Raw genomic sequence first — 21,062 nt, forward strand, 5'->3', positions numbered from 1 at the left:
TACGGCTTCTCGGCTGAATTTTTGACCGGGGTATCCGCCCTATATAACTCCCGCTCAGCCAGGGTCTTGGTTAACGGATCTTTACCCAACCCTCTCTCGCTCTCCAATGGGACGAGACAGGGCTGCCCCCTATCGCCCTCAATCTTTGCGCTAGTGATAGAACCCTTGGCGGCAATGATTAGACAGTCGACATCGATTTCAGGTGTGACAGTGGGGCCGCGGGAATTTAAGGTTAAGAAAATTCTGCTTATCCCTGTGGGACTCATGTCGGGTTAAATATAAATTGTCCTCCCCTATTTCACCTCTGACTCCTCTCTGGGGCAACCCACACTTTCCTCCCGGCAATTTCACGCAGCAATTTAAACATTGGAAGGCGGGAATACGGGTGTTCTCGGACCTGGTGGTCAATCAAACTTGGGCTTCAATGTCGGAACTTCACCATAGTTTTGAACCGTTTCGTCCGCTTTTTTTTGAGTTCTTCCAGGTCCGACACTTCGCTATGTCTTTGCCCCCCCAGGAGGCTCCGACCTCTTTTGAATATATGTGTCTACACTCACCTCTCACTAAAGGGATGATCTCCCAGATATATAATTGGCTCATAGACTACACTTTTGATGCTCCAGGCCGACATGAGCGGGAATGGGAAAGGCACCTGGGTCCTCCTCCGGACGACTCATGCTGGGAGGAGATCAGGGAGGGGATTGCCAAAAGCTCGATCTCTACACTAATTAAGGAGACAGCCTATAAAGTGTACTATAGGTGGTACTATACTCCCGATAGGCTGTCTCGAATGTTTCCTACGACCACTCCGAGCTGCTGGCGGGAATGCGGCCAGAGAGGTACGATGTTACACATATGGTGGACCTGCCCCCGCATAGTTCCTTTCTGGAACATGGTTCTCACACTCATAAACTCTGTGTCAGAACAACAGATAAGTTTGGACCCCTCGTCATTCCTTCTCTCTCGCCCTATACCTGACGAGAGCGGGCCATCTAATAAGCTTATCTCCCATTTCTTGGCAGCTGCTAAATCTTTAATAGCAAAGCCCTGGAAGGACCCTAGGGCTCCCTCTATGCAAGAGTTACGGTCCTACATAAGACATGTCGCAAGCATGGAGAGTATAACGTGCTACCTTCATGATAAATCATATAATTTCGATAGGGTGTGGGCCCCATGGTATTTACTAGAAAGTCGTAGCTGCCTATCCAATACGGCTCATCCTTCTGCAGATGGAATTAAGCTCTTGGGCCGCCTCCGGACCCCCCAGGCTGGATATGGTGCGCCGCTGGTGAGTAACGCTTGTCTGTTAGTTTTCTCTCTGGTAGTCTATATAAGAATGTGGCTTAGCTTCTTCTAGCAATGTTCCGAGTTTATATGTTTGCTTATTTATTTTATTAGATATATTGTTATCAAAATTTGTGCCTTTCTACCCCCCACCCTTTCTCTCTTTTTCCCCCTCCCCACCGATGTAAAAATATAAAACATAGGGGAGACATCTAGAATACTAATATTTTCATGTCATTGGTGTTGATTGTATCTTTTTCTGTTGTTTCCTCTTTAAATAAAGAGTTTAAAAAAAAACAAAACCTGGAGACCATCAGTAAATGTCTGTTTATCTGCACTTGGTGAATAACACAATCTTAAGCTGTGTACACACTACAGGTCTTTCCCCAAATATCATGCCATTCACACGTTAAACGACCATTAGGTCCAATATAGCATTAGTGTGTACGCTCCCACTATCATGTTTTATCCTACCAAATCAAATTGTATTGTTTAATTCAATTTTTTTTTAACCAGACTAAAAATCTCTATAAACAATGGAACGATGTTGGTTAAATTCTGCAGTGTCTATGCACTCACAATCAGCAGTGTAGGCAGATCTCCATAGAGCTTACAGAGTCACGATCTTTGCAGCAGATGGTTATGACAGATGAAGAGCACAGATCTGAAGTAAATCGTGTGTGTATGCATGAATTGGTACGCTGATCAGGACCTTCGGTCGTTGTAGTGTATACCTAGCTTTAGAGTCTAGTTGTAGAACAGACTTCTCCATAAGATATGCATAGAGGCACCTAGTGGTACCTGTATTTAGCTTCCTGCCAAGTGCATTTGGCAGAGTCCAGAGTCAGCACTGTCAGACTCGACATACTGATCCCGCCCTTAATACTCAAGTGATTAGAACAGGCACTAGATGCGGCAACTGAGTGGATTTTCTGCTAATCCTGTACAAACAGCAGCTGCATACAATATATGCAAACCGAGCCTGAAGTTTGATTCTCCTGCCCAGCTGTACTGATTGACCATCAAAGCTGGACTGGGAGTTGAATGCAGGGAATGGTATGGGTTCCAGGGTAGTGGAATTGAATAGTGATGGAAGGAGTATAAGGGTTTTTCAGAAGTGGATAATTCCTTTAAATGTGCTTTGGGAAAAATCCTGGAAAATGATTTATAGTAGCATGTAGTATGGTAGTTTATGTTATTTATTTGACTGTTCAGAGTTACCTATACCTTTCGTCAGTTTTCATTAGACAACTCAATAAACATTATCTTGTTTTATCTAGCTGTACATTCATGTATTTTTTCATTCTAATTCCATTAAAGTATTACCCTGTAAAGTTGTACTATAACCACTGTTTATAGTAAAATATATTTAATAGCATAAAAAGCAGGAGTGTGAGGGAATTGTGCAGAATATGAGTGGGCCTCTAATGGCTGTGGTGATCTTATGTTTAACACTAGGGTTAACCTTGGATATATATGAAGGTCAGATAACTGCTCTGCTTGGGCACAACGGCACTGGGAAAACAACACTCATGAATATTTTATGCGGGCTCTGCCCTCCATCAGAAGGTAAGACTTTCAGCTCTCTTTCAAGATCATTGCAGCATGATGCAGTATCACTATCACAGCAGACAAGAATCATGGTCTCTTATCTATTTCTCTAGCTTTGTCTAGTGGTACATCAAATTGTTATAATTATACAATTACAATTACATCAAATCATTACTCTAACATTATATTTACCCTCTTGCATGTTTTTCGTTGTTTGCATCTAGATGGAAGACAACAAAAGTTTTTATCCCATTAGGTCTGAAATAAAAGTGAAGATCAAATCTCAACCCGTACCTATACAGGGGTGCAGATAATTATATTACAGATCAACCACATGATTAAGTGAGAAATATTATTCGTAATGACTAAAAAGCTGAGAAACCCCATTATAAATTCACAAACATCTAAAAAGGGGCTCCTGTGGTTTAAAAGGCGTTTGTGACTGGATCACTTATAAATAACTTATGGTATAAATTTATTTATAGGAAATAACGCAGGGTGCTTATTTATATAATTGCCAATGCACTTATTTTTGATATTAAGGCAACATACCATAAGTTATTTATAAGTGATCCAGTCACAGTGTTTCTTAGCATAACATCAATATCTAACAATGACTTAAGAGTCAGGTCTATAAGGTAATTATTAAAAGTACCAGGGTGCCTAAATTTTTTAAAAAAATCATATATTTTTTTACATTTTTTTTTTAAAGCACTATTAAATATTTAAAGCATATTAAAAGCACTACTTTTCCCCCTACAATGGCTAAAAACTAGTTAACACATTAAGGGCTAGATTTACTAAGCTGCGGGTTTGAAAAAGTGGGGATGTTGCCTATAGCAACCAATCAGATTGTAGCTTTCATTTATTTAGTACATTCTACAAAATGACAGCTAGAATCTGATTGGTTGCTATAGGCAACATCCCCACTTTTTCAAACCCGCAGCTTAGTAAATCTAGCCCTAAGTATTTTTCACAATTTGTTTTCTTACATCATAGAATCAAGATACATATATTTGGGAATTCTTACCACTATTCAACACAAAATACTGTGTAATGTTAAATTAAAAAAAACTTATTTTAAGGGGGATATTTACTAAAGTGTTGTTTGAGGTGTTTATGCTATTTGATGTGGTTGTAATGTGTGTGATTTAGTAAAGGCAAAACTGGCCATCAAATAGCATGAACCCAAACTGCAATTTGGATGGTCCCTATCTCAGCTACCGCAAATTCGGTTTGGAGATCTTGCTGAAATATGAACCATCCAAATTCATCAAGCATTGGTTATTCCAAAAAAGAAAAATAGTTTTTTTTTGTCAGAAACTGTAACAATAAAGTAGCTAAATAGCCCAGCCTGCTCAGTATTGGGCTCAGTGCTGTAGAGCTAGATGGCAGAGCTGCCACCCGTGATTGGCAGAGAGATCTAAGAAATCATTCCTGATTGGTTGTCTGATTATTGGGACTACAACAGGCCTAAAGAGAAAGAAAATTTAATATTTATTGGTGTATTTTTATAACATTTTATTGGGGGCCATTTATATTGAACACAACTGTGGCACAGCAAGTGCAAGTATGCACTTGCGTTCCTTTGTATATCACCACATGTCATCTTTTGTCTGATTTTGTGATAGCACTAATTTTCAGTACAATATTATACCAGTCCTGGGGCTGCCCCCAGTTGTGGAATGCGTCTGTTCCCACACACTCCCTTGTACGTCTCCTGGCATGAAATGACAGCAGGTTTGAACAAGTGCCAGTCATTTCTATTAGTACGTCAGAACCTGGGGCTTTCACACAGCTTTCTTTCAGAGATTACAATTACAATTTAGTACTGCTGAATTGTGCAAATGGCATATGGTTGCCAGCTGATGTACTAGTCTGAAGGATGGGGTAACATATAGCTCCCCACTCTCACAAAAGTGGAAACCCCCTTAACAAAGTGGCCAATCTAAATTGAGCACCCCTACAAATGCCCCAACATCTCTGAATAACTTCATGACCCCTTTGCAGTACCCGATATAACTGCTGCTCTCTGACCTTTATGCCAATGAATTTCAATTTGTCAGTTTTTGTGTTGTTCAACATAGACTAAGGGCTAGATTTACTAAGCTGCGGGTTTGAAAAAGTGGGGATGTTGCCTATAGCAACCAATCAGATTCTAGCTTTCATTTATTTAGTACCTTCTAGAAAATGACAGCTAGAATCTGATTGGTTGCCATAGGCAACATCCCCACTTTTTCAAACCCGCAGCTTAGTAAATCTAGCCCTAAGTTTTCTTGATAATTTTAAATTTGTGTGTACAAAAGTAATGATAAATGTAATTGATAAAACTATAAAATGCAATGAAAAAGATGTATTCTGAACATGTGATTTGTTAATGAAACATAAAGGAGAAAAAAGAAAAGAAGTGTGCAATAAATACAGTGTGGATAAACAAAAATAATATTAGATTCTACTTATACCTTTCATTGTCTTTTATAAGATACACACAGAAAGAAAGTGTATGTTTGTGTTTAGGGATTGCTACTATCTATGGCCACAGAGTAACTGACATTGATGAGATTCTGGACATCCGGAAGGTGATTGGAGTCTGCCAGCAGAATGACATTGACTTTGATGTTCTCACAGTGGAGGAGAATTTGTCAGTCTTTGCCTCACTGAAAGGAATTAATGAAGCAGTCAAGGAGCAAGAGGTAATGTCTGGCACCTTCTTGGGGGGAGGGTATCTATAATTGCCCTCAGTACATATTATGTCACACAGTAGTCCTCCCAGTTCATATTATGCCACACAATAGAGCCCCCAGATCATATTATGCCACCCAGTAGTGCCCTCAATTTCATGTATACTCACACATAATCACTAAACACATATATAAATAAAACATATGAAGGCAGCTCTATTTTACTATACGCAACTCGCCTCTCGAGTCTGCACACCAAGGCCAAACATATTTAGTTCTGCAGAAGAACATGGGAAGAACGACTGTGGCTAGGCATGTGCACCAGCTCAGTTTCGAGCCACTCAAGAGAAGTCGCTGCAGCGTTGAAATTCAGCTGTGCATTAGGGTGTGCCGTGCTGACCCGAAACACCCTGTGTACATGATACATGCTTATGACTACGCAACAATTTTATTAAGCAATTCTAATCTAGACCTAGCCGGCTATCTGTGCTGGGTTTACAACATTGTCCAAAAATGTGGTAGCTGCCTGTGTAAAATTACAAAGCAGATACAATAGTTTATGTTAATAATTACTTTATTTCATAATGACATTGAATAATATGTGACATTGTTGCATGTGATCTAAAATATATTATATATGTTTATTTTACAGTCTCCTTTAAAGGGGGACACCAGGTAGATGCACTAGGTAGTAATTTGTACAAACAAAAACCACAGTTGTTGCCAGAGCTTATCCTCACGATTGCAAATCTGTATGTAGCTGGCAAAATAAAAGTATGAGGTATTAGTCCATATTTTGATTAAAAAAAAAAATACCCAAGACAGTTATTTTTTTATGCTGGACCACCTGACTCTAACCTCTGTGGTCCAATATCCTGAACCCCTACTGTTCATGAAGAACTCACCCTAGTTGATGCATGTAATGTATGCATCTGCAGACATGACAGTTTGGAGTATTTTAATATGCAAACTGAGATCTATTGGGTTATCATGTTGAACCAGGACAGAGCGAGATTTAACAACCAGTGTACAATTTCCATTCATAATACTACAGACTGTCATACCTGAAGATACAACTAGGATAAAAGTTTCCAGAACTATAGTTATCTCGCTATGGAAAGCACATGGTTTCACTATTTGGTGGAGGGGGGTTTTCGCATCAAAGGTTACTGGTGTTTCCCTTTAAATTGACCTCTTTGTAACAATGATTCAGACACTTTTATCCACAGCAATAAACTTTCATTAACATTCATCATTAAAGGCTTTCATTTTCCACACAACTTGGCATCTGTAACCTTATGATGTATATATTCCACTCTGGTCTTTTCTACCCCACCTCTTTATTTTATATTCAAGATAAATAAGGTTCTACATGATTTGGACATGGAAGCAGTGAAGCACAACCAAGTGAAGAGGCTCAGTATTGGACAGAGGAGGAAACTTGCTGTGGGCATTGCAATTCTGGGTAATCCCAAGGTAATCACCATGTTTGACTATTTTCAGAGTTATGTCATTGCTCATTTTCTTCTGACCTTGTTACGATTGCTGTGTGGTGATGGTAGCGAAGAAGCTTGGAGACTTTTGAATCATGGTTCCATCCAGAGATGCATTTACAATATAGGCAAATAAGGCACTGTGTGTATCTAGCAAAATGAAAACATGAGGTATTAGTCCATATTTTGATCAAAACATTTAAGCCTGCATCCCAGTGTCAAGGGCACCTCATTATATGCAGATCATACAATAACCTATATGCTTTAAACACCATTAAAATGCAGTTAAAATCTAATGCACTCACCTCCCAGGTATAGGGGTATACATCTAGCAAGGGCTGGTTTCTGAGCCACACCTAAATGTACCTTAAATAGGCTTGATTGACAGCTGTTATGACAACATAAGGCAATATTTTGAGATAAAAACCGAGAAAAAACAAGCCCACACTTGGTATATCCCATATTATATAGGTTACCAGCTGAGTGGCAATATAAATGCCCATATATGTATACAAAACAAAAAGACAGTTATTGTCAGAGCTTATTGTTAACATTGCATATCTGTGTGTATTCGGCAAAATGAAAACATGAGATATTAGTTCATATAATATGAACTATGTTATGTCTTTTTGTTTTGTATACATATATGGGCATTTATATTGCCACACAGCTGGTACTATATACAATATGGGATTTACCGAGCGCAGGCTTATTTTAAACATGAAAAATTATCCACTTTTACATTCTATAAAATGTACCCATCACCCTTGTTCATTGTCTTTTAAACAGATTCTTAGTGATTCTGTGGCATTCCCTTCACATGACCCTTCCATTGTATTTAAAAGACCTGTAATGTTCCCTGCAGGTGCTGCTTCTGGATGAGCCCACTGCTGGCATGGACTCCTGCTCCCGCTACACAGTCTGGAATGTACTGAAGAAGAGAAAGGCAAACAGTGTGATTGTGTTCAGCACACACTGTATGGAGGAGGCAGACATTCTAGCAGGTACACAAGTTCATAGGCTGTACAGCTTTATGTGCTATGCCTATTATATTACTTATAATACCAAGGGAAGGGATAACCTCCAGCATCAGGGCACTTTACAGTTCAGGACTTGTGTGATGTTACTTTAGTGAAATTTTACAAGTAATCCCTTGCATTTTTCTGTCAACAGTAGTAAATACAGAACCACAGAGAAACATTTTACACACGTGTGTAACAGACTATTGACTGACACATATCATCATCATCACCATTTTTTTATATTTCGCCACTGATTCTGCAGCGCTGTACAGAGAACTCATTCACATCAGTCCCTGCCCCATTGGCTACTGTCCCATTGTGCTGTGAATCTGATTTTTTATTAGTCTTGAAAATGAACATGAGTGAGAAATTGGCAATCCAATGGGCCCCCTATGCTTGCGTGCCCCACAGGCAACTGCCCAGCGTGCCCATGCGTTAAGACGGCTCTGTTGCTAAGCAGGTATGACAATTCAATCAGAAGGGTGACTTAGACAGTTTTTTGTTTTTTAAGCAGTGCCAACCATGGCTCAGGATTGATAGTTATGTTGAAAATAAAAAACCTCAACACCAACTGAATTGTAGGAGAGTAACACCACATATGGACCTCATTCCCTGCAGTCTCACATCATTGTAGCAGGAATTTGAGGTACGAAATGTATGAGAAGTCTTTTGTGGTGACTTGTACTGGTTAAGATATGTTTTGTAGGCACCTTCCTTATCTGTGATTCGGATGGAAATTTGTAAGTAATATTAGCATTGTAGGCTCCTGGAGTCCATTAAATGGTAGTCAATTTTTGGAGGTGAGTAGAAAGTGTATTCTGTCATTGAGGAGTTTAGAGGCCTACAAGTATCTATGGGATTATAGTATTTTAAAAGTGTCCCAATCGATTTTGGATGGGGTATGAATGAAGAAGCCACTACATGTGTACTTCTGTGTAGCAAAGGTTTTGGAAACATATTGAAGTCTCCTCCAAAAAAAATGTCAGTGTTATGAGAGTAACCATAAAAATGCTTGAAACAATTCTGCCTAAGCAGATTGAGAAGCATAAATATTGACCATAGTTACAGGAGTATCTTGCAGTTTTGTTAGAAGAATTAAGTAGCTACTTTGATTATATCTCTCTGCAACGAGTCAAATAAAAATTAAAAATATGTGTATCCCCCAAAGAGTAATAGGAAAATAATAGTGAGTCTTGTCAGCTGTGTGAGTGTGTGTGTGGGGAGGGGGGTTTGCTATCACCTCAGGAGTAAGACCTATCAACTGTGGTGTGACAGAATATAATTTGCCCAACTGTGCAATGGAGTTGTGTCTTTCCTAGTCAAATACTAGTGGGCATGAGTGTCAATAAAGACATATGTAAAGTTTGCAGAATAGGGCAGGCATGTCATATTGTATGCCAAAGATTTTTCAGTTACAGTCCCAGTGCACCACACTGTGTAGTATGCTGAGATGAATTGTTACAGGTCATCCTCAAAAAAGTGTGTTTAGGCCCCTACATTTCAATAAAGGCGAGGTAGAGTGCTTCTTGGGTGTTCCAGTTGGGGGACGTTAGGAGGTGGAGGTAGAGTTAGGGTTTTATTAGTGTAGCTTGCTTTTCTATGTCAGGAAGGGAGAGAATGCAGCCAATGTAGTCCTCTAATAGTTTAGCAGAGCACCCAGTGCTGCAAGGCCTCATGTTGTTATTTGAGCTCTGTCCTGCTCTTTGGGAATGTTCCTGCAGTTCTTCCACAGTGTAGCCAAGTAAGCTATGGAGATACGTAGCGCTTTCCTGAAGTGTTGTGAATAATGTTGTTATCATAATAGTATCTCAGTCCACGAAGTTCACTTTAGGCTTATTTTTCCTTTTTCCCCACCTCCGTGCAAGCTGAAAATGAATTCATAGTCAGTCTCAGTCTCTCTCTCTCTCAGTCTCTCTCTCTCAGTCTCTCAGTCTCAGTCTCAGTCTCTCTCTCTCAGTCTCAGTCTCTCTCTCTCTGTCTCAGTCTCTCTCTCTCTGTCTCAGTCTCTCTCTCTATCTCAGTCTCTCTCTCCTATTTTAAATGAAAAAAAATAATTTAATCTTAATTATATCCTTTATAGGGGCCCTTGAAAATAAGCTCTAAAAATAAGCTCTAACAAGCTTTGTTTGTTATCCTATAGTAATGCTCCCTGCCCCACTGGGGCTTACAGTCCAAATTCCCTAACAGACAGACACATTCTTATGTGAGTATTAAGTGCATGAGATATTAGAATACCTTTCGCTATATATTTTTTGCATACTTTAAATGGTCATTAGGGCAGAGAGCCGGTTGTTAATTTATTTCAATTCCACCACTGTGTGTATGTATATATATATATATATATATATATATATATATATATATATATATATATTTGCAAATATGTGTAACAGAATTCTTTCAGTAAAGTGCTAGCCACACCCACACACTAGGTTGGCCACACCCACTTGTCAAATGCCACTCCCACATAGATGGGGGGCGCCGGTGCCCTGTCTCGCCCAGGGCACTAAAATGTCTAGTTACGGCACTGTGTTCCTCCCTTTTTAGATTTTAGTAGTAGCCATTTGGACAGTTACAGGATTATTTTTTTCCTCCCAGGTTTTCAGCTGTAAAAGGCTGAAGGTTTCACCAGGATTGACTTTGTTAATCAGGATCCAAATGTAAAGAATTTGGAAAGAAGAGAAAAAAAATTCTTTGCTCCACAGAGGTGAAGCTGATACCCCGGGAGACTATAAAAGTTGCTAGATTCCGGATTATCACTGCTTTTTTGATCTAAATGTTTGGTTCAGAACTCTGATGAGAGACCTATTTTGTCTTTATTGTTGCTGAATCTAACTTTATTTTTTTTAACATAACAACTACAGAAAACTACTAAAGTAAAGGAATTGTCAACATAAAGAGACATAAAAGACATGTCCATCTTTGTAAGGTCTTCATAAGACACACAAATCAACACTGTCTTGCCTCCTTGTTTTCCCTACACATTTCTTGTCATATGATAGAATGTAAATTCAGATTGTCAACTTGTAAATTCACTCAAACACCTTTCTTATCATAAAGGCTTGTCAGCTGCATTACACTTGCCATGTTCCAGCAATGTTACACAAAGTATATACCAAGCAGTATATATTATATTTGCCCTGGGATTGTACAATCTGAATGCTTCCCTCCAATGTACAAACCCATTGTACACTGTGAAGATACGTGGTTCCCAAATCACTCAGACACGGTATTAGAGGAAAAATAGGATGATTTATTCTGCAGTACAGGATTAAATACAGCACGGCCCCTTTAACAATAGCAGGTCCAACAAGTGAGGAAATCAGTTCAAATAAATACAGTGAGATATGTACAGTGCGGCCCCTTAATGATAGCAGGCCCAACAAGTGAGGAAATCAGTCCCAATAAATCCAGTGAGATATGTTCCATAGCGAATCTCTGGCAGAGCATCATCTCTTGGCCAAAGTCAGTCACACTCGCTCTCAGCTCCCAGGGTAGTCTCTTTTATCACTTCATAATCCCTCCTTGGAAACTCCTGCACAGGGAGTTGCAAAAGGTCTTGATTGGTGGGCTTCTCACACTATCCAGCCCCCTACCTCCCCCAGGTGTCTTCCCTCAGGTGACCCCTGCTGGGTCCGGCTCCTGGCCGTCTGTAAAGCTCACTAGTGGACAATAGGGAGCAAACAGAAGGAACAATGGTATCTTAATTCACTCAACTCCTGAGTGTTCCCTGTGGAGGCGGAATTTAACCCCTGAAGTGCTTTTCCATGGAGATGTTACATTTCGATACAATAACCTTTATATTGAGACATTGTTCTGATTACAAACCAGATCTAAGCCACACCTTATAACAATGGACATTTGAGACAAATGGTAGTAACCTTAGCTAACACAAGCAAAATGACTTCTGCTGTCCCATTATTTTCGCACAATATGGCAATATTCTTTATATTTCTAATACATACAATATTGCAGGTAATAGCCAGGCCAAAATGTACCTGATAACATGAAATAATAATATACATAATACACCGATGCTCTGGTGTATATACTTAGACTGGGCCAAGGATTAAAAAGTACATTAAACTGTAAGAAACGGGTGATGAATTAAAAGTCCTCGGTCCAGTAGCACCACGTTTCGTGACAAACACCCTATAGCTAATCACATCATTTCACTTCACATCATTACTTTTACAGTATCCCAGATTCTATTTGGGTTTGAGGGTCAGTTAATAGAAAACAGGCAGAAATGCAGAAATACACAAAAAAGGAACACATTACTATGTTTTTGGCCTTCTTTAGGAAACTATGGTCAAATCCATTACCGTGGAAAATATATGCTGTGTTATAATAAATGTTATACAAGAACAAAAGATGCAGCGTCAGCAAGTCAGACATCCATGTTTCCATTATATTCATATTGTGCACAAATTAACTTCAATTGTTGTTCCAGCTGTACTGACATGGTCATTTGTTTGTGTACAACTAATTCTCCTTTATGCATTTTAGATCGAAAAGCTGTTATTTCACAGGGAACTCTGAAATGCATTGGTTCCTCCCTGTTCCTCAAGAGCAAATGGGGTGTTGGCTACCGCTTAAGGTATTTTTCTGTCTTGTAAATGCTAATGTAATGAATTAAATATGCTAATTTTTGTTGTTATTAAAGGACAAAATGTGGGTTGAGCACTGCTGTATTTTTCACTAACAGTCTTTTTCTTCAAATCTTTTTTTCTCTTTAGTATGGATATAAAACCGTCCAGTAATGTAGTGGCTGTTTCTTCACTGATCACACAACATATTCCCAGTGCAAGCGTAATGCTGCAGACAGAGAATTCACTCATCTATGCCTTACCATTAAAAGATGTGGACATATTTCCAGGTACACTATAGTTATTTATGTGATAAAATGTATCAAGACCTTCTCGCTAGTATGAAGGTTGACAGATCAGGTGTGATAACGGCCACAACACTTTTGTTTGAAAAGTCATTGTGTATTGTCTTGGGGCATGGCCTATTAGTAATGTGTACTCATGATGTAATTTGGAGATGTGTGTCATTATTTTGGGTTGAGGAGATTGCTCAAGCCTCCTTGCATACCGATAGCCAGTGGAGAAGTGTTTGTATGTGTGTTGTACTGTCCTCTGGAGCATGGACTGATATTGAATGAAATTAAATATTCTTTGCAAAGTGCTGTGTAATATGTAGGTGCTACATAAATGTTATTAATAAAATAAATAAGCCATGTCCATCCTCTGAACTGTCAGAAGGATGGGGGTCAAGCAGGGAGACACCAGGAAAAGAGAGCACTGGCAGTCGAGAGAGACTCTGCTTGTCTGCTGGTGCCTGGTGGGGTACACTCTTCCCAAAGTCAAAAAGAGGGGGCACCACCATATGCGACTATCATTCTTTGCCAGTACCCAGCTGATATGCATGTCTGTCAGATGGTCATTGACTTGCTAGGCAGCGCTGTTAAAGCACTTGTAGTGGACTGTGACACTGCTGTCATGTGAAGTAGTGCTTCGGTCACCCATGTGGGACTCAATAGTAAATGTGATTGGTAGTACTTCTAGTGTATACACATGGCTAATCCTACCTGCAGATGTGTTATAATAATTTGATTATGTCTCTGCAGAGGTTGAGCTGTACAGTATCCTGGTTAGTGTTTCTCCTGGAGGGTGACTTAACTCCCCTCTCTAGTCAACAGCAAACTTACTGAAGCACTTTTCACAATAACCTTAACCCTTACAATACCACATTGTAGTCAGTTTCAGTTTCATAGAAGAAATCTGTGATGTTAACCCGCTCTGTAAAGTTAGTTCTCTGATTAGTTTACAGTAGAATGTCACTGAACTTAATCCTTATTGTTGTTTGTGGTAGTTATGTAATTCACATTAAAGCTTCATGTTTTGCTTTCTGGTTAGTGTCAAATTCAGATGCACTTCTAATTTTAACACTGACACTACATGTTTCCTGTTAATTGGGTCTTAATAATTCAAAGGCAAGTTTGATACAAGTTTGACTGAGAATTTGATGCCTGAATGGGGAGACAGTGAGCTTACGGATGATAGGTGGAGGGGAGCAGGGAGATAAGGGGATACAGGAGGGGAGAAGGGATGTAAGGGGTGCTGTTGCTGTATTATGGTATCACATAGGGTGCCATGCTCCCTTGCTACAACACTGTCCATCATACACTTTCCCTGATTATGGCAGAAGTAAGTATTTTTGGAGATTACAAGTCTATAGTTCCTTTAACTCCAGCATGGGATTTTCATAAAGGTTTTACATACTTTTGTGAATTCAGTGTAGCAATTCAGATTTATTATTCATGTTTCACATGAACTTGTACCATAGCTGTAATTATCAACTGGGCAGTACCAGGAATTAGTACAGCACCTGTAATCATCAGCTGCCGGTGCCAGGATACTGGGTTTATTTTTGCTCTTCTACCATGTCAGCTGGTAAGAAGTGCCTGAAGACAGTCTTATACTCTAGCCAGGCTCACCTTGTAACGTTAGTGGATAATGGTAAAACAGATGTGCAGTAATTCTAATAGCACAACACACTGTAAAGCCTATCACAGTGGAGCTATATTCATCATTCCTGGAGTGCTGATCCAGATGGGTCGGTCCTCTGTCCCTTTACTCCTTTGCTGGCAAGGCAGGGACCAAGTTCTATGCCACCTTGCTTTTGTCAGGTACACAAAGAGAAAAAGTAAACAGAGTTCTGAAGTCATATCCAATTGTTCTTACCAATGATCCTGACCAGCACACCAAGAGCCGTAAGCCCCTAGTCAGTTCTGTCCGATTAAACTCCTGTAGCCGGGAGTAGTCCCCTTTTATTGATGATCCGGTTCCCACTGTGGTGTTCCTTCAGTGAGGTGGGTGCTAGATAGTGCAGACCAAACAATAAACCATATACTGGCTACAGGGATGCTAAGTTGCTTTAACCTTATCTATCAAGTTTACTCCTGTTAGATTGTAGGGCTGCTTGGGCAGGGCCATCTTGATGTCGGAGCTTTATAAATAAAAGATATTAATAATATTGGACAATTATAAAATATTGGCTCAGGGGTTTAGTGGCCCGTTAAGAATACATTTACTTATTTTCTAGGACTACTTTCTGCCCTGGACAATGATTGCAACTTAGGAGTTGTGACTTATGGAGTTTCCATCACCACACTGGAAGATGTCTTCTTCAAACTGGAAACAGAGACTGACAATGTTCAGACAGGTAAGATTTGAAGAGTGGTTTGATGGTAATAGATGGGTTATGTATGACCCAGCCTACCTCTTGATGTAACTCAGCTGGAAAAATTCTGTAATTATGACATGAGATTGGCCATGTGCTCCAATCATGTGTTTAGTATTGAAACTTGGAGTGGTGGGTATTTAACTGTTTGCAATTGTTTATCTATGATGAGGAGATTGTGGATAGAAGGTGTTTGGAAAATTGTTCACAAGTGGAGGTTCTAAAAATAGCAGCACACAAGGAGAGAAGATGAACAGATAACTGTTTTAATAGACATACACAGCCTAAGCCTAAAATACAAATCATTATTTGAAGCTGGTCAAAGAATACCTTTCAAGTTTATCCTTAGCTGTGCTCTTCCACCCTCTAACTGAGTTCCTTAAAAACAGATCACACTAACTTTTACTACAATGAATACAGGTAATTACATTAAAATAATTACAATACAAAGGCTTAATTATCGAGACCACGAGAAGATAATTAAATATAATGCTTAATACAAAAACAAATTCTCCAGATAATGTGAGTTTTCTTTTGTTTTACACTCAAACATTATGCCATGATACTAAGCTCCCTTAAAGAGGTTTACTGCTAAGCTCATTATTTTATTTTGATAACATGACTGGTAAAAATAATTACTTGTACAAAATAATAATAACATTTCTATAATGTGTTGAATAGTTTAAAGCACAAAATAGTTTTCTAAAGCGATGGTCATAAAGACCCATTTGTTGAGTCACATCTCACAAATGGAGCAAAGTCTACACATCCAGTGAATGATTTAGACAAGATTCTCAAAGAGTTTCAAATCGTTATCAACAAATCTCTTTGACTAACGAGGAACTTTTTGTTAGCCATTAGATTGTAAGGTATCTCATAAGAATGCATCTCCCAAATCATATCTGCATTTATTTTGCCTTCCTGGCATGTCCCTGTTTCATGTATGCCCTGTTTTTACTGCAGGGCATATGGCACCTTACAAATCAACAGCATTAATAATAATAATAAAAGTCACACTCTGACATTTTGAAATTTTACAGCTTATCACTTTCCACAGATCACAATATTTTCAGTCAGAGGATAGAAGAAGACAAGAAGTGGAAATCCACAGAGGAAATTGACATGGGGTTACTGGCACTACCAGACTCAGACCCATGTACAGTGAGTGGCAAAGCACTGTGGAGGCAGCAAATTGGCACTATGGCCAAGTTACATTTTCGTAATTTGCGCAGAGAGAGTAAATCTATTCGTTATGTGTGAGTATTTACATGGTTAATTGATCTCTCGATTACTGTTAACAACACCACCATCTCATCTGTTCCCCAACACTGATGCCTTGACGTTACTCTCGACTTCTCCCTCTCTTTTGCCACCCACATTCAACCCACATTCAATCACTTGCCCAATCCTGTCGCCTCCAACTACGCAACATCGTCTGCATCCGGCCTTTCCTATTATTACCAAACCTATTATCCTTGCGCTCATCATTTCCCGTCTTGATTACTGTAACCTTCTCCTCACCGGTCTCCCCCACTTTCACCTTGCCTCCCCTTCATTCTATACTCAATGCGGCTGCGGGACTTATTTTCCTTTCACACTTCTCTTCTTCTGCCTCCCCTCTCTGCCTGGCCTTAGACTGGCTTTCTTTTCCCTACAGAATCCTTTTCAAACTCCTCACCCTCACCTACAAGGCCCTGTCCCACTCCACTTCCCCTTACATCTCCAACCTCCTCTCTATTCACACTCCCTCCCGTTCCCTGCGATCGGCCAATGAGCATCGCCACACCTCCTCTCTGATCACCTCTTCCCACTCCAGAATTTAAGATTTCTCCTGGGCTGCCTCCTTCCACTGGAATGACCTCCCACTTTCTATCCAGCTGTCCCCAAATCTGTGCACCTTCAAACGGGCACTTAAAACTAATCTGATCCTCATAGCCTAACAGCCGCCCAGCCACCTAACCATCTACATCTCTCCACGCTTGATCTCCTCACCTCTCTCTTCCTCTGTCCCCTTACTAGCTCCACTTGAACTTGATTCCCTCCACTGACTCCCCGTTGTGTCTGCTGCCTGTTTGCCCTCCCTTTAGAATGTAAGCTCTTACGAGCAGGGCCCTCTTGCCTCCTGTCTCTATACCTATTCTTCTTCTCCATCTTCTCTGTACTAGCTATGCTTGGAGCATTTAGAGTCTTGGTATTATTCTTTCATTGTTCTGTACTGTTTCACCCTATATGGTCTACTGTTTGTACTGGTACGACGCTGCGGAAATCTTAATCTTATGATCACTACTGTTCATGTACTGGAAGAAGAATTTTCTGGTTTAAATAAATTACTATAATGTATTTATTCTTAAATCTTTCATTTTTCTTATTGGTTTAAATGCCAAATACAAAATGCAGTTTCTCTTCCCCCATACTATGGATTCTACCATGTTTATACCACGGTTAGAGCCAGGGATCAGAATGACTTTGAGTATAGGTGGCCATTGACACCTTTTCTGTGAAGTCACCTCTGAAGTATCTATAAACCTGCAATAAACATTCAGACAGTTAACACTATTTTAAAGTATGAGGACTTGAGGAGCCAGTGAGAAGGAAGTTGAATAAAGGTGGCACATTCAGTCAGGGTTACAGCACTATTACGGGATATCATAGCATGATGTTGGTCAGGCACAATGGGTTTTATATATATATATATATATATATATATATATATATATAGTGACAAAGAGGCATATTTGTCACAGTTCCCCTATAAGAAAATAGGGAAAAACACAGTTAGTCTGCAGCAGCTGGCTGTATACAGGGTTAAATTTTCCCTGGGATCCTCTTTCAGCACATGCACACAGTTGTTCCACATCGGTGTAATTGATTTGTTTTGCTGTGATTTATTTGTAGTGCTTGGGTGGAGGATAAAGACACTGTTTGTATTTGTGGGCGGGACCACCAATGCCAGTAAGTGGCCGGCTAGTAGTCGGGGAACTTCTGTTTAGCCAGATGTAGGTTTTGGGAGATTTTGTGATACTTTTGCTGGATATGACAGCTGTACCATCGTTGAAACTGTTTAGCCATCCTGACAACTGCTAATAAACAGTGATATGGTTCCGCAAACCTGTGTGAGGCTCCAGTGAATACAGTACTTTATCACAACATATATATAAATATATCTATAATATAAATGCTTAGTGGCGTGTGTTAGTCTGTGTGTGTGTGTGTGTGTGTGTGTGTGTGTGTGTGTGTGTGTGTGTGTGTGTGTGTGTGTGTGTGAAAAAAATAAAACCAAGCTGCAGCGCCACCTGCTGGGCGGAGTTATACACTGACCTACTAAATTCTTAGTGTGTGTGGAAAAAAAAATTCAGAAAGGGCTGAAATTTGGTATACTAAGATGTTTTTAATTTGTTAATTTAATTTGTTAATTGTTAAAAGTGATTATAAAGATTTAAAAAATATATATATATATTTCTTGAAGGAGAAGTGACAGTTGGGAGTGGTTGATGGTTGCCGGGGGTGACAGTGGGGAGTGGTTGCCGGGGGTGAGAGAGTGAGAGGAGTGTGATACTCAGGACCGCTGAGAGAGATCCCTGTGTCTGGATAGACATCTGGATAGATGTGGCGATGAAAATGAAGGATGAGGTGATGGAGAAGAATGATGAGATGATGACATGTGGACAAAACCACGTTAAAAAAGGGCGCTTGCGTCGGGAAGTAACGCTCTTCCCCTGAGGAGGCCTGGGCTATGGCCCAAATGCATGACAAGAACCTTTTTAACACCTTAAGTAGCTTGATTTGACTAGGATGCATGAGTATCATGCACGGGTTGACTTGTGTGTATATATATATATATATATATATATATATATACATGCTCCTGTCCAAACAAGACTGGAAACGAGCACTCCATATAAAAATAAACATTATTGCTTTTAAAGTCCAAAGATAAACTGTTCCATTGAGCCGTCCATAGCAGCAAGTAAAAAAAAAGACACTTCAGCTGCATAGTCATTTCAGAATATACTCATCTTGTGCTGGTACTGATGGAACATGATAGTGTATGTCATAAAATACCCAACGGTGTTTTTGTGGCACCTTTATAGTTTATACATACACACAAAAAAGAGGCACACAATAAATCCAGCTGTTTATTTTCTTTCAGGTCGCAGTTTCTATTTCTGTTTCTTGCCATCCAAGCAGCAGTAAATATTATACACTGGTACAACCAGAAACCATCAGTTCCTATGAAACTGTCCCCAGACTTGTACTTTCTGCGTCCAGGGCAGAAGAGCCAGAAGTATTTAACAAGCCTCTTGGTGCAGAGCTCTACAGGTAGTGTGTGTGTGTACAAGTGACACTTAGTAACATAAAAGACTGTGATGTTTTGCTATAGCTTCTCTGCTGATAATAGAAGACATGCTGTATAGTTGTAATTTTAATTGAGTTTTTACTCTAAAAGTTATGTGACTTGTATAACACTTTAGAACAGTTTACAGATGTAAACATTATAGGACATGTTACTATATTCATTACTAAATATGCAATAGTTAGCATCATAATATTAATGTTTATTTTTTATAAATACTGTAAATAAAATTCAAGAAACTACAGGTATTTTGTTATGGATAAAGATAAGGTTTTAAAAGTAAAAGAAAGTGATGGGAAGTGATGATGAAGGAAGTGTGAAATTTGCTTATCTAGTGTACTTTACAACTGTCCCAAGCACCATTTTTCATTGGCCCTCTTCCATCTGTCGCATTACTCTGGGAAGTGCATTATGGGTAGAGGAGGAACACTGGCAGTAAAGCTAGTGTCACACAGGTGTATTAGAATGCTGGGAATCTGGACATATAAATGTTCATGTGGAGGGTACAATGGGTTTCATCTGTGATGTTTGTGTGATGCTCATGTATAGTTATACCTGCCTAATTTATACCATAGGTGCTAACATAGACGAGCTAATTAACATTTTGAACAGCCAGAAGATTAGAGTGGAACAAATGAATGGAAGCGACTATATGTCTGTTTCTCCTCACAATGGGGCTATGGATGTCACCAGTTCTGGAAAGGTATGAGGGTGTAAGTAGTGAGTAGAGTCTAGTTATATTTAAAAATAAAAAAGGTAATATAAGCTAAACATGTATTTTGAGTTCAACAAGTTCAAATAAAAAAAAAAAATCACATTCATGTACAATGGAAGGTGCACAGGGCAAGGGCATCGAAAATCCCTCAACCTGTTTGAAACAGATGAGTTGTTATACTACACAGTAGATCACAGGGGGACTATTTGAGCCATCTGTTGACTCCAGTGGATCAGGTAATCTTTTTATTATTTACATAGCCTCATTAATTTCAACTTGCTCCCCTGTCAATTTGACCATTAACCTCATCAGGGGTATGCTACAATTTGATAGCCGTATAATCTGGATGACATGTAAACGCTGAATATATGAATAGCGTGAAAGAGATATTTACATATTAATATGAAATTCAGTCTCTGAGATTACTTCTATGTTTCATCTAGTGAAATTGATATAATAAATCAGTTTATTTAGAATTATTTAAAAGTGATTCTTAAAATGCTGGGTATCACAGAAGTATTAATGAGGAGTGGCATTTCAGCACCACTAAATTGAACAACATATTATCATAGTGAGGTTCATGTGTCAATTGAAACTTTCAACTCAATACACTAGAGACTAGATGAGACTAGATGAGATTGTTGTTTTTAGATAGGATAGAGATTTCGAATCCCATCACTTAATCCTACAATAGCATACTTTAGCGCAAATAAA

The 21,062-nt window shown here is 39.3% G+C and overlaps 1 protein-coding gene across 1 annotated transcript in view; it reads left to right on the forward strand.

Moving 5' to 3' along the window:
* The window catches only part of ABCA5 (ATP binding cassette subfamily A member 5), a 150,524-nt gene that overhangs the window by 70,180 nt on the left and 59,282 nt on the right, over positions 1–21,062 (forward strand). The window contains exons 12-21 of the mRNA XM_075216871.1: positions 2,743–2,853; positions 5,353–5,528; positions 6,873–6,992; positions 7,875–8,013; positions 12,541–12,631; positions 12,771–12,910; positions 15,142–15,261; positions 16,337–16,535; positions 19,430–19,599; positions 20,209–20,336. Coding sequence (XP_075072972.1) covers positions 2,743–2,853; positions 5,353–5,528; positions 6,873–6,992; positions 7,875–8,013; positions 12,541–12,631; positions 12,771–12,910; positions 15,142–15,261; positions 16,337–16,535; positions 19,430–19,599; positions 20,209–20,336 — 1,394 coding nt within the window. The remainder of the gene's footprint in view (positions 1–2,742; positions 2,854–5,352; positions 5,529–6,872; positions 6,993–7,874; positions 8,014–12,540; positions 12,632–12,770; positions 12,911–15,141; positions 15,262–16,336; positions 16,536–19,429; positions 19,600–20,208; positions 20,337–21,062) is intronic.

The sequence above is a fragment of the Mixophyes fleayi genome, chromosome 6 (genome assembly GCF_038048845.1).
Source record: "Mixophyes fleayi isolate aMixFle1 chromosome 6, aMixFle1.hap1, whole genome shotgun sequence".
Classification (NCBI taxonomy): Eukaryota; Metazoa; Chordata; class Amphibia; order Anura; family Limnodynastidae; genus Mixophyes; species Mixophyes fleayi.